We start from the raw sequence: 14,387 nt of genomic DNA, 5'->3' as shown, positions 1-14,387 counted from the left end.
GGTTTTTTTTTTTTTTTTCTTTTTAAATCTCCCCCTAGGTGAAACTGATGGGCGATCGATTGATAACCACCAATTTAAATCTTACCATACCACTAGTACAGTAAGTTATACTTTTCAAAACAGAGTCACCACGTATTTCATTTGATCTCAGCCTTAACACACAGTGAGAACAGTAAGTACCGTGGCTAAAAATGCAACAGGGAAACCATCAAAAACACGCCAATCGTTTCTATCGTATTTTTCAGATGTCTCACTGAGAAATCAATGGTTGTGTCAGCCTGAAAAACCCACCTATAGGGTACCTATAGATTATACTACCTCTAACACTTCATGCTCAAATATTAAATTCAATAACAGCTTATTTATAAAACCCAAAAGATTTTACTCAAGGCACTGCTACCTGCTTCTCAAATACTTGATGATGAAACGTTCACACTGTAAAGCCAGGACATGGTGAAGACAGAACTAATACCAAGTCAAGTGCTTTTATTCAGTGTCCACGCCAGATCAATTTTTAATTGTGATTTCTGAAATAATTTTCATTTCTCATAGGCATGTGAATCTTCAGGGAGTTTAAGGAAGGATTTTCATTTCTTCTTTTGGTTTTACAACAAGTGATGGCACTATACTTTGTAAAAGGTACCTGTCAGAGCATACGACCCTGCATTTGGCAGCTGGGTTGTGGAGGGTGTGTGCCACACTTCTATGGATATGTTTCTCAGTTCTCGGCAACCAAATGCTACCCGTGTGACTAGGCCTAAGCCCCAGGCTGCAATGCAGCTCATACTGGGCACACTTACACAAGCAGGTTCTGTGTTTCCTTTTATAGTTTTCCAAGGTTTCTGCCCTGGGCCTGGGTATGGGCCTGGTTTAACAAGCATGAGTGCATAAAGCCTAAAGTTCCTCTTTAGCCCTTGGCACGATAGTGATCAATTCATTAGGAGATAACAGGTAACATCATCCCTCCGCTGAAGTGTAGAGACCAGATCCGCCTTGCTCAGTGCTGTATCCTGGGCCCCTGGCATGGACTAAGCATGCCACAAACACGTGCTCAGGAGAGGGAGGGAAGGCAGAGGAGGGACTGGATGGAAGCAAGCCTGGTTTTCACCTTGGTCAGAACAGCAAACAGCTGATGATTGCAAAGCTGAGAAGGACAGAGAAAACCTCGACGAACAGCACTCGGTCTGTTACTCACATGCAGCGTCACCTACAGCAGGATGTGCTCAGGCCTGAGAAGTGTTCCAAGGCCACGCCCACTCCCATATGCAAATAAAACAAGGTGCTACTTTAAAGCAGACCAAACTTCCTTACCTATGCATAGAAGAGGCTCAGATCATCCCTTAAAAATATATAATCCCAAACTCCACACTTGGGCCTAATACTTTGACACAAGCCTAAGGTCTTCTAATCTAGGACTCATCAGGACCATATGTCTAAATGACAAATAGTAGAAGAGTAAGTAATATAAAATTTAGCCAGATTCTGACTCTGGGAAGAAAAGGTCCAAGTCAGAAAATACTGAAACATTACAAAGACATCTGGCTCTAATAAACAACTGAGAAAAATGAAACTGTACACACTGAGAGTTGGTGTAGCTTGGGAAGGACTGTAAAAGCAAGTACACAAGCAGCTTATCTGAAATAAAAGCAAGGAATTACAATTCATAGTCTGAGCTATGATGGCAGATCTACGTTAATCAAAGAGAAAATTTCCGATTTGCTTACATCTTCTTGGATTATCTCAAAGCTCTATCACAAAGTTTAGGTTAGGCTGCACTATCTGTATGGGAAGGAGGAACCCTTTTAAATCACAGGACGAGAGCAGAGCGATGAATGGCTGCCATAAGCGCATTAAATGTGGCCTCCAGCTCTTGGCTTAAATACACCAAGGTTTCCCAAATATTATACAAAATATAATTAGCATATATATTTTTTAACATCTTTATTGGAGTATAACTGCTTTACAATGGTGTGCTAGTTTCTGCTGTATAACAAAGTGAATCAGCTATGCATATACATATATCCCCGTATCTCCTCCCTCTTGCGTTTCCCTCCCACCCTCCCTATCTCACCCCTCTAGGTGGTCACAAAGCACCGAGCTGATCTCCCTGTGCTATGCAGCTGTTCCCCACTAGCTATCTATTTTACATTTGATAGTGTATATATGTCCATGCCACTCTCTCACTTCATCCCAGCTTCCCCTTCCCCTGGCCCGTGTCCTCAAGTCCATTCTCTACATCTGCGTCTTTATTCCTGTCCTGCCCCTAGGTTCATCAGAACCATTTTTTTTTTAAGATTCCATATATATGTGTTAGCATATGGTATTTGTTTTTTTCTCCTGACCTACTTCACTCTGTATGACAAGACTCTAGGTCCATCCACCTCACTACAAATAACTCAATTTTGTTTCTTTTTATGGCTGAGCAATATTCCATTGTATATATGTGCCACATCTTCTTTATCATTGGTTAGGAATCTGCCTGCCAATGCAGGGACACAGGTTCAAGCCCGGGTCTGGGAAGATCCCACATGCCGCGGAGCAATTAAGCCCATGCGCCACAACTACTGAGCCTGCGCTCTAGAGCCCGTGAGCCACAACTACTGAGCCCACATGCCACAACTACTGAAGCCCACGCGCCTAGAGCCTGTGCTCCACAAGAAAAGCCACCGCAATAAGAAGCCCGCGCACCACAATGAAGAGCAGCCCCCGCTCACCGCAACTAGAGAAAGCCCGTGGGCAGCAACAAAGACCCAACGCAGCCAAAAATAAATAAATTTATTTTTTTAAAAAAATGAACACAATTCTAAGATGTGTCTATACACTTCATCAGATCTTAAGGCATTACTGAACCAGAAAAAGCTAAGAATCACTGCTCTAAAATAAATGCAAGTACATATTTTTAACATGGTGAAGGTTAAATGTTCTCACCTCAGTGGACACAGGATAATTTCTGGCTGATTATCTAGTTTTACAATTGTTTTTATTTTAAAAATACACTTGTTAGCATGCACCTGAACACTGAAAAAATGCAGTGTGTTTCTATCATGGCGACCTTCATTCCCAGACCATAATCAGGCATTACCGTTAAAAATAAAGTAAAAACAACCCCTACACAACATCTCAGGAACATGTACATTGGAATACTTTTTTGTTTTTTTAATTTATTTAATTTTTGGCTGTGTTGGGTCATCATTGCTGCCCACGGGCTTTCTCTAGTTGCGGCAAGCGGGGGCTACTCTTCGTTGCAGTGCGCGGGCTTCTCATTGTGGTGGCTTCTCTTGTTGTGGAGCACGGGCTCTAGGCGCACAGGCTTCAGTGGTTGTGGCATGCAGGCTCAGGAGCTGTGGCTCACAGGCTCTAGAGCCCAGGTTCAGTAGTTGTAGTGCACGGGCTTAGCTGCTCCACAGCATGCGGGATCTTCCCGGACCAGGGATCGAACCTGTGTTCCCTGCATTGGCAGGCGGATTCTTAACCACTGTGCCACCAGGGAAGCCCTACATTGGAATACTTGTCTTCCAGGCAATGAATAATATGTATTTTTTAACTTTTTATCTTGAAATAATTATAGATTCACAAGAGTCGTCAAAAAAAAAAAAGTACAGGGAAGTCCCATGTACTCTTCACCCAGTTTCCCTGACGGCAACACCTTACTTAACTATAGCACAGTGTCATATAGGAAACTGACGTTGGTTCAGTCCACAGAGCTTATTTGGATTTCATTGTTTTACATGAACTCATCTGTGTGTAGCTTCCGTGCAATTTTATTACGTGTGTAGATTCATGTAACGACAACAGATACAGAAGTGCTCCATCACAACAAGGTTCCTTCATGCTATCCCTTTATAACTACACCACTCACTACCATCTCTAGCCCGTGGCAACCACCCATCTGTTCTCCACCTTTACAAGTTTGTTATTTCAAGAGAGTTATAAATGGAATTATGCAGTACATGAGCTTTTGAGATGGGCTTTTTTCACTCGGCATAATTAAGATCCACCCAAGCTGTTGTATCAATAGTTTGTTCCTTCTTATTGCTGCATAGTATTCCAGGGCAATCTGGCTTGTTTCCAGTTTGGGGCTATTACAAATAAAGCTGCTATGAACATCCACATACAGGTTTTCATGTGAAAATAAACACCCAGGAGTGCAACTGCAGGGTCGTATGGGAAGTACGTATTTAGTTTTATAAGAAACTGCGAAACTATTTTCCAGGGTAGTACAGTAGTGACTCCTCTCTTGTTATTCTTTCTCATAATTGTTTTAGCTCTTCTAGGTCCTTGGCCTTTCCATGCAAATTTTAAAATAATGTTGTCTATGTCTTCAAAAACTTTGCAGGGCTTTTGACAGGAACTGCATTAAATCTACGGATCAACTTGAGGAGAAGTGACATGTGTACTATGTTCCAATTCATGGATATGATTTGTCTCTCCATTCATTTAAGTCTCCTCTAATTTCCTTCATTAGCATTTTGCATCTTTCAGCATAAATTATTTTGTTGTTTTGTTAGATGTATACATTTTCTTTCGCATGATTGTAAATATTATTGTGTTTTTAATTTCAGTCTCCAGATGTCTGTTAATATATACAGATGCAATTGATTTTTATGTGTTGATCTTATATCCTATGATCCTGCTGAATTCACTTACTGTTTCTAGGAATTTTTCTGTAGATAGATACCTTGAGATTTTCAACGTAGGCAATCATGTCATCTGCAGACTGAGATAGTTTTATTTCCTCCTTTACAATCTGTATGCCTTTCAGTACTATGCCAAATAAGAGTGGTGAGTGTACATCCTTGCCTTGTTTCCAAACTTAGGATGAAAGCATTCAGTCTTTCACCATTAAGTATGATGTTAGCCGTAGGTTTTTGTAGATGCTCTTTATGAAGTTGAGAATGTTCCCCTCTATTCCTAGTTTACTGAGAGCCGGCAAAGAGTAATATTTTAACGTAGGAAAAGTAACGGATTTATAAAAAGAACTCTAGCTTGCTGTGTACTCATATGCATGAGGACACTTCTCGTAACTCCATAAATGAATAATATCCATTAAATGCTGAACTGCAAATTGTAGAGTGTGTATACAGATTTTCCGTTTACATCCCATAAAGCTTATACACACTGAGTCTAAATCCAGATCTTTGCACTGTATTAATATAGAGCCATGTTTTATATAATTTAGCTTTCAATGATATCTCCTGCATATTAATTAGCAAATAATAAACTAATGAAGAGACTGAATATTTCATCTTTGAAACAGTTTGTCTATAAACTAGGAAGCATCTAATACAGGGGTTTTCAGTTCCAGAGCTGTAACATCCCAGGAAGCCTCTGAGTCTCAAGTGAGATGACAAAGTTTTCAATACCAAATTTAGTTCATTGTAACTTGAAAATAAACTTTAAAAGTTTAGTGAAGTAGAAAGACATAAAAGAAACAATTGCAGGCTTTTACAACAACCGAAAAGTTCTGTCCACGATCTAAGAAAGTTTTCCCATTTTAGAGTTTCTATAATGAAGAAACCTTTAAAGCATACTTTAGTTTTGTTTTTTAAGGCAGAGTAAGGTCTTTTCCAATACCTCTTTGAAAAAAAGAAACCCTCATCTGCCCAGAAATTCACCTGGAGGCTTACTACAAGGGCCCCCTACAGGGCCAGCAGCAAGGTCCCCAACAGTTTCAGCAGAGCCTGAGCTCCACAGCAACATCATGACGTGTGCATGACTCCAGCAGGGACAGGTCCATCCCCTGCCTGAACTTCCGTCATCTAAACTGATGTAATTAGCAGTGACAATGGGTTTTCCACCCTGTACACTGCTGCACTGCAATCTCTACCACAGGAATTCCAAAGACTGTGATGAGATTCCAGGATTTTTCACAGAGATCATTTTCTATCTTTCCTTTCTAACTAGGTGAAGTCAACTTAATATACATTCTTGAAAGCCAACAGAGGCAACTGGAATCAACAGCGCACTGAGCAAGATCTAGCTCTCCTTCTCCCCCCCAAATCCCTAGATCTGATCGCAAAGGTAGATGGCACATGGGATCAGACTGAAAGAGGAAACCAGCTGGTAGGAGCGTCTGTGGTGCTCCTTTCTAGAAGACACAGTCTGGAAACAGGAAGAAATTGCACCAAGACAACCATCAGAAGGATGAATCGATTTCTCTCACCCCATGACTCACCAAGCATGAACAAGCAGGTATTTGTTCTCGGTGGGAGGAGTGAATGTGGGCACCAGGGGCAGAGGTGTACTGACAGTCTGTCAAAAGTAAGACCAGACACCAGGCCACACACTGCTCCTCTCCCACATACACTGGAGGCTACCCAGACATTATATTCACAGACAGACTATTAGGGAATCTCAAAAAAAGAGATAAACACGCAACTAACAATCCCCAAGCGCCTAAGAAACATGGGCAGCATGAGAGAGGAACCAAGTGCATCAAACAGAAGAATTAATACCCAAGAAAAATCATTTAATGGAGCATTTCCAGAAGTGTGAAGCTAGGCTTCACAGGATAAACGAAATGTATAGCCCAACAAAGAAAATAAAATTAAATTCACATCAGACTTCACCCTGGCAACTTTAGAAGCAAAAGGTGACAGGAAAATATCTTCAAAGTTGGGAAGAAAATGACTCTCAATATGTATGTCTATACGCAGCCAAAGTACAATTCAAATGTGATGACATTTTTAGACAAAGACTTGACAAACTTCTCACAAATCATCTCTAAAGAATTACAAACAAGACAAAAATAATCTAAGTGAAAGACAGAAAGGTGAAGACTCAGTGGTAAACCAAGAAATCTGTAAAATTAAGTCCAAAATTAAATATTTTTATAAATAAATAAAAGCAAATAAAAAGTCTTTTACTCAAAGGAAAGTGAAAGCAAACTATAGTTGTCTGTATGGTAGAGGGAATGATACAAATATCAATTAACTCCAGACATTAAGAGTAGACACTAACACAAAGAAACGGATTGCACATCCTGCAAACCACTGAAGGAGGAGCAAAGAAAACTTGAATAACCCAACAAAATATGGAAAAAGGTAATAATAAGGCAAATGAAAAACACAAAATAAGACAGCACAAGTCCAAACATTCCAGTCAAAACAAATATGAATGGATTAAATTCACCTATTAAAAGTCTGACTCACAGATTACAGACACAAAATCCAGCTACATATTATTTAAGAAAGATAAATCTAAAACAAAATGACGAGTAGGATCGAAGGCAATAAGCAAATAAATGCAGTTTCACATTGCTAAAAGCTATAGCCCACCATGTAAAATAAATTACATAAACTTTTTTTTTTTTTTTTTTTTTTTTTTTTGCAGTATGCGGGCCTCTCACTGTTGTGCCTCTCCCGTTGTGGAGCACAGGCTCCGGGCGCGCAGGCTCAGCGGCCATGGCCCACGGGCCCAGCCGCTTCGCGGCATGTGTGATCTTCCCGAACCGGGGCAAGAACCCGTGTCCCCTGCATCAGCAGGCAGACTCTCAAACACTGCACCACCAGGGAAGCCCTACATAAACTTTTATATACCTAACACAGCTTGAAAATAACATGTACTAAGCAAAAACTGACTAAAATACAAACTTCGCAGATAAAAGTAGGAGACTAGCATAATTCTCTCGAAAATAACAGATTAGAATAAAAACATAATGACACAAAGGAACAAATTACATAATTAACAATCTTAATTATGTATAAAAATTCTGTACATACCAAAAATTTTAATCATACAGGGAATAATAACCAAAAATTACTATGTATTAAACCACACAGAAAATCTAAAAATATTCCCAAAGTAGAAACCAATCAGGCATATCTATTGACTGTAATGTACTAAAATTAGAAGTTAAAACCAAATGGTTAAAAGGAAAAATAAATGTATCCACTCTGAATTTTTAAAAAACAAAAAAACTAAACAAGAAACAAAGCAGAGGGCTTCCCTTGTGGCGCAGTGGTTGAGAGTCCGCCTGCTGATGCAGGGGACACGAGTTCGTGCCCGGTCTGGGAAGATCCCACATGCCGCGGAGCGGCTGGGCCCGTGAGCCATGGCCGCTGAGCCTGTGCGTCCGGAGCCTGTGCTCCGCAATGGGAAAGGCCACAACAGTGAGAGGCCCGCGTACCGCAAAAAAAAAAAAGCAGAGAAGATAAAGTTTAGCAATGAACAACAATGACTGCAGAGTGAAACCCCTGGGATGTTACCAGAGATGGAGGGAGAAGGCAACATACAGCCTTAGATGTAAATATTTTGTTAGAAATCAGGACAATAAGGGAAAACAGCTTTCAATTCAAGATGCTAAAAAAGAAAAAAGAAAACTCAAAGGTCCTAGAAAGAATTAATAAAAATAAAAGAAAAAGTAATGATATAGAAAACAAACAGTATAGTTAAATAAAATCAAAATCTGATTCTTTGAAAATAATAATAAAATACACAATTTCTGAACTAAGTTTCAATGTTGAGGACCAGTGTACTCCAAAAAAAAACTTACCTATAAAATTGAACAGAAGTTGTTTTATTTAGTAACATCTGATAATTTAATGAAATGACAGATTCTAATATTTATTCCCAACTAATTTTGCTAAGTATCTGTGAAAAATCACTGATTTTGGCATAATCAACTAATACTACATTAACAGAGAGATAACTTTCCACTTGTTTTTTAAAGCAATTCTGTAGTAAACTCAATCACACAATTACACAAAATGTATGGATATAAATACAAATAAAGAAAATGAACTCCACCCAATTCTACTCTACCAACATAAGTTAACCATTTATCAGACTGGTGATTATCCTTCTAAACGATTTTCTTTTCCTTTTTAAAAACTTGTTTAAAGTTCTATTATGCAATATTTATGATATAAGGGGAGAAAAAAAGAATATTACAATGAACATCTGCGTATTCACTACTCAACTTAGGAAATAAACATCGCCAATACAGACACCCTCTAGATATGCCTGCCCCTTAGAAGTAACTATTTTGATCTCATTGTGTTCTTCATACTTTACTGCATGTGCATGGACCCCTAAACAATATATCATACTGCTCTGTAGGTTTTAAACTTTCATATAAACGTTATAATGCTGTATGTATTCCGCACTCATTTTTTCACTTAAACAAGTTTGTGAACTCCAGCCATGCTGACATAGTTTATTAATTTTCACCAAGCTATAGTTTCACCACATGAATCACGAACAATTTATTCTCCTGCTGATGAATAGTCAACGCTGCTAAAAACATTCTTTGAAAATCTCTTGCGTACACAGGAAGCAGAACTGCTGGGTCTCAGGATGTGTACATCTTTAACTTTACCAGGTATTGACAAACTGTCATCTACAAAGTACAAGAGGTCCTGATGTTCTATAGTCTTAACTACACTTGGTTTTGTCGGACTCTGGTTTTTCTCAATGTGAAAAGTAAGAAAATATCTTATTGTGGTTTTAATTTGCCTTTCCCTGATTATTAGTGAGGTTGGACATCCTTTTCACGTTGAGACATTTATGTTTCCTCTTCTGCGTATTCTGGGCCTCATTTTCAGATTAGAGCCTCTCCACTAATCAAAGATCTCTGCCTCAAATATTCTAATGAAAGACTTTAGTGAAGCCTGGTTATCTGTAGTGTGCAGAAACCATTTTTAACCCTTTCTTTTCCAGAACACATAGTCTAACATGAAAAACAATGTCTTGGTGTACAGAGTATTCAGTGTAAGAGCAGCACTCTTCAATGTGTGTCTTTAATCTTCTATAACCTGCATTTTAAATGATCAGAATGCAGACGGAAGGCTCATATCTATGAAGCCTGATATCATGTGCATGTAATATTAGGGCACGTTTTTCCAAGACTAAACCTAAAATTTTAAAAGCTGACCACACCTTCTGATTAACAAATCCTTAAAAATTGCAAGTAAATTCCTAAATGACCTTCAAAACAGATATGAACCCAAGGGGACAAAGCTGACACAAACTGAAAACCAATAAACCCTTCTACCACAACTAAATAACTCATGACAAGTGAGCGAGAGCGTGAAAATGTGCTGGAGTGAAGGGAGAGGGTCAGTGGGAATGCCAAATGCTACCACTATTCTGGAATCCACCACACAGCAGGCACTCTGTATATCAATTTCCTATTCTGTACAACGAGAGGGACAGTAACCACCACACAGTCACTGTGAAAAGTAAACAAGATAACATACGATACCTGTATCTGATCTAATTCTATTTTATGGATGAGGGAAGGAAGCAGAGAGAGGTCAAGTACACTGTTCAAGGTCACAATAAATGATTCCAATGCCCCAGTCCTCCACACTGCACTGTCATAGTCACAGTACCTGTCTAATATGGGTCTCATGACTGTTAAAAAGTATTCACAGGAAGGAGATGACTAGAAGTATCTCAGAAGATAGGAAAAGTACTCAGACCTTAAAAAAAATTCAAACGGGCAGATGAGAGGTTACCTTAGCAACTTACTCATTTTCCTTTGTGCTGACAAATATACTTTAGACATTAGCCATCCAAAAAGGTAAAATAAACTCATTGCCAGCTTTAGAGAAACATGGCATTCGTGAAACCCAATCTGTTAACTAAGACCATTTAACAGAAATTCTCTTGGCAATTATTTTGATACCAACAACAACAGATTTGACCAACTACACTCTAGCCAGGAGAATTCAAGAGGGCAGATACTGGAAGGTTACCTACCTACTGCAGGTGCGTCATACTCATCACCAAGCAGAATTTCTGGTGCAGAATATGCAAGAGATCCACAGCTCGTAGTGAGCTTCTTCCCTGGTTGAAACTTGTTGCTGAAACCAAAGTCTGTCAACTTTACAAGACCCTGTTTTTCAAAGAAGACCACGTTCTCGGGTTTTAAGTCTCTGTGAACCACATGGAGTTTATGGCAATAAGATATGGCATGAACTATCTGAGCAAAGTACTTCTTGGCCAAGTCTTCATTAAGTCCCTCCTCGTGCTTCATTATGTAATCGAACATGTCTCCTCCATCCCCAAGTTCTAGAATAAGATATAGTTTGGTCTGGGTGTCAATGACTTCGTAAAGGCGTACAATGTTGGGATGCTGCACTAGTTTCATGCATCTCACTTCTTGGAAAAGATGACCAGTGGCTAGACTGTCCAATTTTGTCTTGTCAATAACTTTTACTGCCACTTTTTCACCTGTAAAGACATGCCTGGCAAGTTTAACCACTGCAAAATGACCTCGACCCAAGGTTTTATCCAGATCATACAATCCAGCAATCTTCCCATCATACCCTCGCTTGAATCCTGCCATGCTGGTCCAACGGAAGAAAAAATATTTAGACGGTTTAAAATGGATCTTCTCATATATCTGGTGAAAATAAGGAATTCATTTTCAATGTCGCCATGGACATCTACAAAAATAAGAGAAATAAAATTAAGTTTTCTGTGACTTTTCCTTTTATAGCTTCATTTTTCTTTAAATTTTAAGAGAAGCTTGAAATAAATATACTGAGACATAAAATGAGTCAGGGGCATTTATAACAACCTATTTACATATTTAGGATTTACTTTATAAAGGATGATAATTTAAATACCATTTCATTTTGCAAACTGATAAAAAGTTAGTTTGTTGAAACAATTTTTTGGTGATGTCAGAAATAAGAAAACTGGCAAGTTTGATAAGATGTGTTTTGGAAGAATATTTTCCAAAAGTAATTTCTATTACTGTCTTAAAAAAGAAGTCAGGGATTGACAAGAAAGGGAAAACACAAAGAATATACACTTGGACAGAAACCAACAACTTTTTCCTATTATTCCAAATTAGCACTATTTCCTTTAAAATCTCTTCAATAAAGGCTTCTCTAACTCTCCCAGGTGGTATTACCTTGCCTTCTCTTCTCTGCATCTCCAAAGCACCATGGGACACCTCCATCCCAGGCGGTCTTATTCTATAGGTTTTTGTATACACCACCTTCATACTGAGACTGCAAGGTTCCTGAGGGGTCTATGGTTCTATCAATATTTTTTACTTCTACCCTCCCCTAATGCCAAGAACAGTGTTTTACATACAGCAGGTAATTAAAATTTTTTTAAATTTTGAAATGCAACTTTTTTTCAAAATGTTTACAAGGCAATGGTTTGCTCTTGCATCACGAGTGCCTCGAACAGTAAGTGGCACACAGTAGGTGCTTATTATTTGCTGACTGACTGATACTAACTCTTCGTGCTTATCAGTTATGCTTATCTTTATTACGGTTTTCCAACTCTCAAACAAAACCTCCTATGATCTGCTTACATTTCAAGAACAGACAAGCATGCATTTAAACCATTTAACTGTTAAAGACCATTTGGCTTTAAAGACCTCATTTCATATGGAATTTAAAATTCTCATCCTTTATAGTGCAAACCTTAAAATATAGAAATAGGTTCTTATGAATGACCCTGACTCAGAAAAAATTTTAAATGTATATAATTATACAAATTAATACATCACTTTAAATCTCACAGACTGAACTCCCACTATTATTTTTTCTGACCAAAACTTAATAGAATTAAATAACAAAATCCAATGAAGAATACAGCCATCTCCCAAGACTAGTTCTTTCCTATTAGTGTACATTCATCCCTTCAGTGAAGCCTTTTCTAATGCTCCTGGTATATACTTTCACATTTTCAGTTGCTTTTTGTTAAGAACAGTACTTACAGCATTTACTCCACTTTGGTGAAAATATCCCAAAAAACTAAATTGTACATAAAATAAGGTAGTTTTTCTTTTTAAGCACTAGCATTAAATATCTTTAAATCTCATTTTCGCTTAAAAGAACAGAAGAAAAGCTAACATTTACTGAAGACCTACTACATGCATTTGTACAAAATGAATCAAATTGGATTGTGTCATTGGATCTTAACAATCCTAAGATTGTTAAGTATTATTTCCATTTTATAGCCAAAAAACACTTGTGTTCCAGGTACATGTTAAAGCTACGGTTCAAACTGAATTCTTATTTCAAAGCATACACCTCTTATAAACATTTGGCCACTCTTAACAATATTATATTTAGGATAACACTATCTTAAGAGTTAAAATACTATAAAAGAGGCATAGTCATTCTCCCATGCAAACTGAAATGATCTGAATCACATATCTGGGGCCCCCTCAAGCTTTTCTGTAATTGTAAATTACCCTCAGAGTAATTCTGAGTGATTTGTTTTTTTAATTGTAAATTGCCCTCAGAGACAGAATTATTAGTCTCATTTTGAGGCACAAAAATAATGAGTAACTTGGCCTAGGCTATAGGGCCAGTGTGTAAAAGAGGTGGGATTTGAACCCAAGGCTATCTTGACACCAAAATCTGTGCTTTTAACCACTATGCTACACTGTTTCTGCATTAATTTCAGAAACAAAATCCTATTTCTATTAAGATTTTTTAAAATAAGAAACCCATACTATCTATGTACAGGGGCTGGAGAAAAAGCAAATTTCTTCTATACTATGTATTACCCTTGTCATCTGAGCTAATAATTTTTACAAGATTAACAGGAAAATCCAAGTGGAAAAGTCTTGCTTTATTTGGACAGTAGTTCCCCAAAAGAAAGTTTAATTCAGGCATGTCTAATTTTCAAATATAGAAACTCTAAGCTAACTCCAGAGGGCAGAAAACTATCTTTAAATCTTTAACTTCAATTAATTATAATGGCGGTAATTACTCTTAAAATTCTACCCAAGTCTATGTTTCTATTGTATGAGTTTGCAAATGCAACTTTCGCTTTCAAAGCAAACTTCTTCAGGCTGCCCCCAAGTTACCTAATATTTTTTTTCATCTATCACTTTAGTTTAGATGTATTCTACAGTGGCATATAAATCAGACTTTACAAGTAAATCTGAGAATCTGAGTTTGTCTGAATTTTAACTTAATTCATGTATTTTACAGATTTTTTTTATTACAAAAGTAATAAATGAATATACAGATGAGGGAAAAAGTCTTTTTTCAGGGTCTTAAACACCCAGAGATAATCACTATTCACACACTGTCATTTCTCTTCCTAGTACTGTGTTAGCAAAAAGGCACAATGAAATAATTTTTAATCTACTAGCAAGTTCATAGGGAAGAATCTTATAGGGTCCTTTTTTAAAATTTTATTAATTTATTTTTGGCTGAGTTGGGTCTTTGTTGCTGTGCACAGGCTTTCTCTAGTTGTGGCGAGCGGGTGCTACTCTTCGTTGCGGTGTGCAGGCTTCTCATTGCAGTGGCTTCTCTTGTTGCAAAGCACGGGCTCTAGGCGTGTGGGCTTCAGTAGTTGCGGGACGTGGGCTCAGTAGTTGTGGCTCTCGGGCTCTAGAGCACAGGCTCAGTAGTTGTGGCACACGGGCTTAGTTGCTCCGCGGCATGTGGGATCTTCCCAGA

The 14,387-nt window shown here is 38.1% G+C and overlaps 1 protein-coding gene across 8 annotated transcripts in view; it reads right to left on the bottom strand.

Moving 5' to 3' along the window:
* The window catches only part of SNRK (SNF related kinase), a 134,910-nt gene that overhangs the window by 34,074 nt on the left and 86,449 nt on the right, over positions 1 to 14,387 (bottom strand). For 5 of the 8 annotated variants that reach the window (XM_032648599.1, XM_032648597.1, XM_032648592.1 and 2 more), the window contains 2 exons: positions 11,274 to 11,393; positions 10,705 to 11,178 (listed from right to left, as the gene is read on the bottom strand). In XM_032648599.1, the coding sequence (XP_032504490.1) occupies positions 10,705 to 11,178; positions 11,274 to 11,346 (547 nt within the window). In that variant the 5' untranslated portion in view covers positions 11,347 to 11,393. Of the gene's footprint in view, positions 1 to 10,704; positions 11,394 to 14,387 lie in introns of all 8 variants that reach the window. The other 3 variants (XM_032648593.1, XM_032648594.1, XM_032648595.1) reach the window with 1 other exon arrangement.

This window comes from Phocoena sinus, chromosome 11 (genome assembly GCF_008692025.1).
Source record: "Phocoena sinus isolate mPhoSin1 chromosome 11, mPhoSin1.pri, whole genome shotgun sequence".
In the NCBI taxonomy this organism is placed as follows: Eukaryota; Metazoa; Chordata; class Mammalia; order Artiodactyla; family Phocoenidae; genus Phocoena; species Phocoena sinus.
This window is presented reverse-complemented; position numbering and strand designations above follow the sequence as displayed.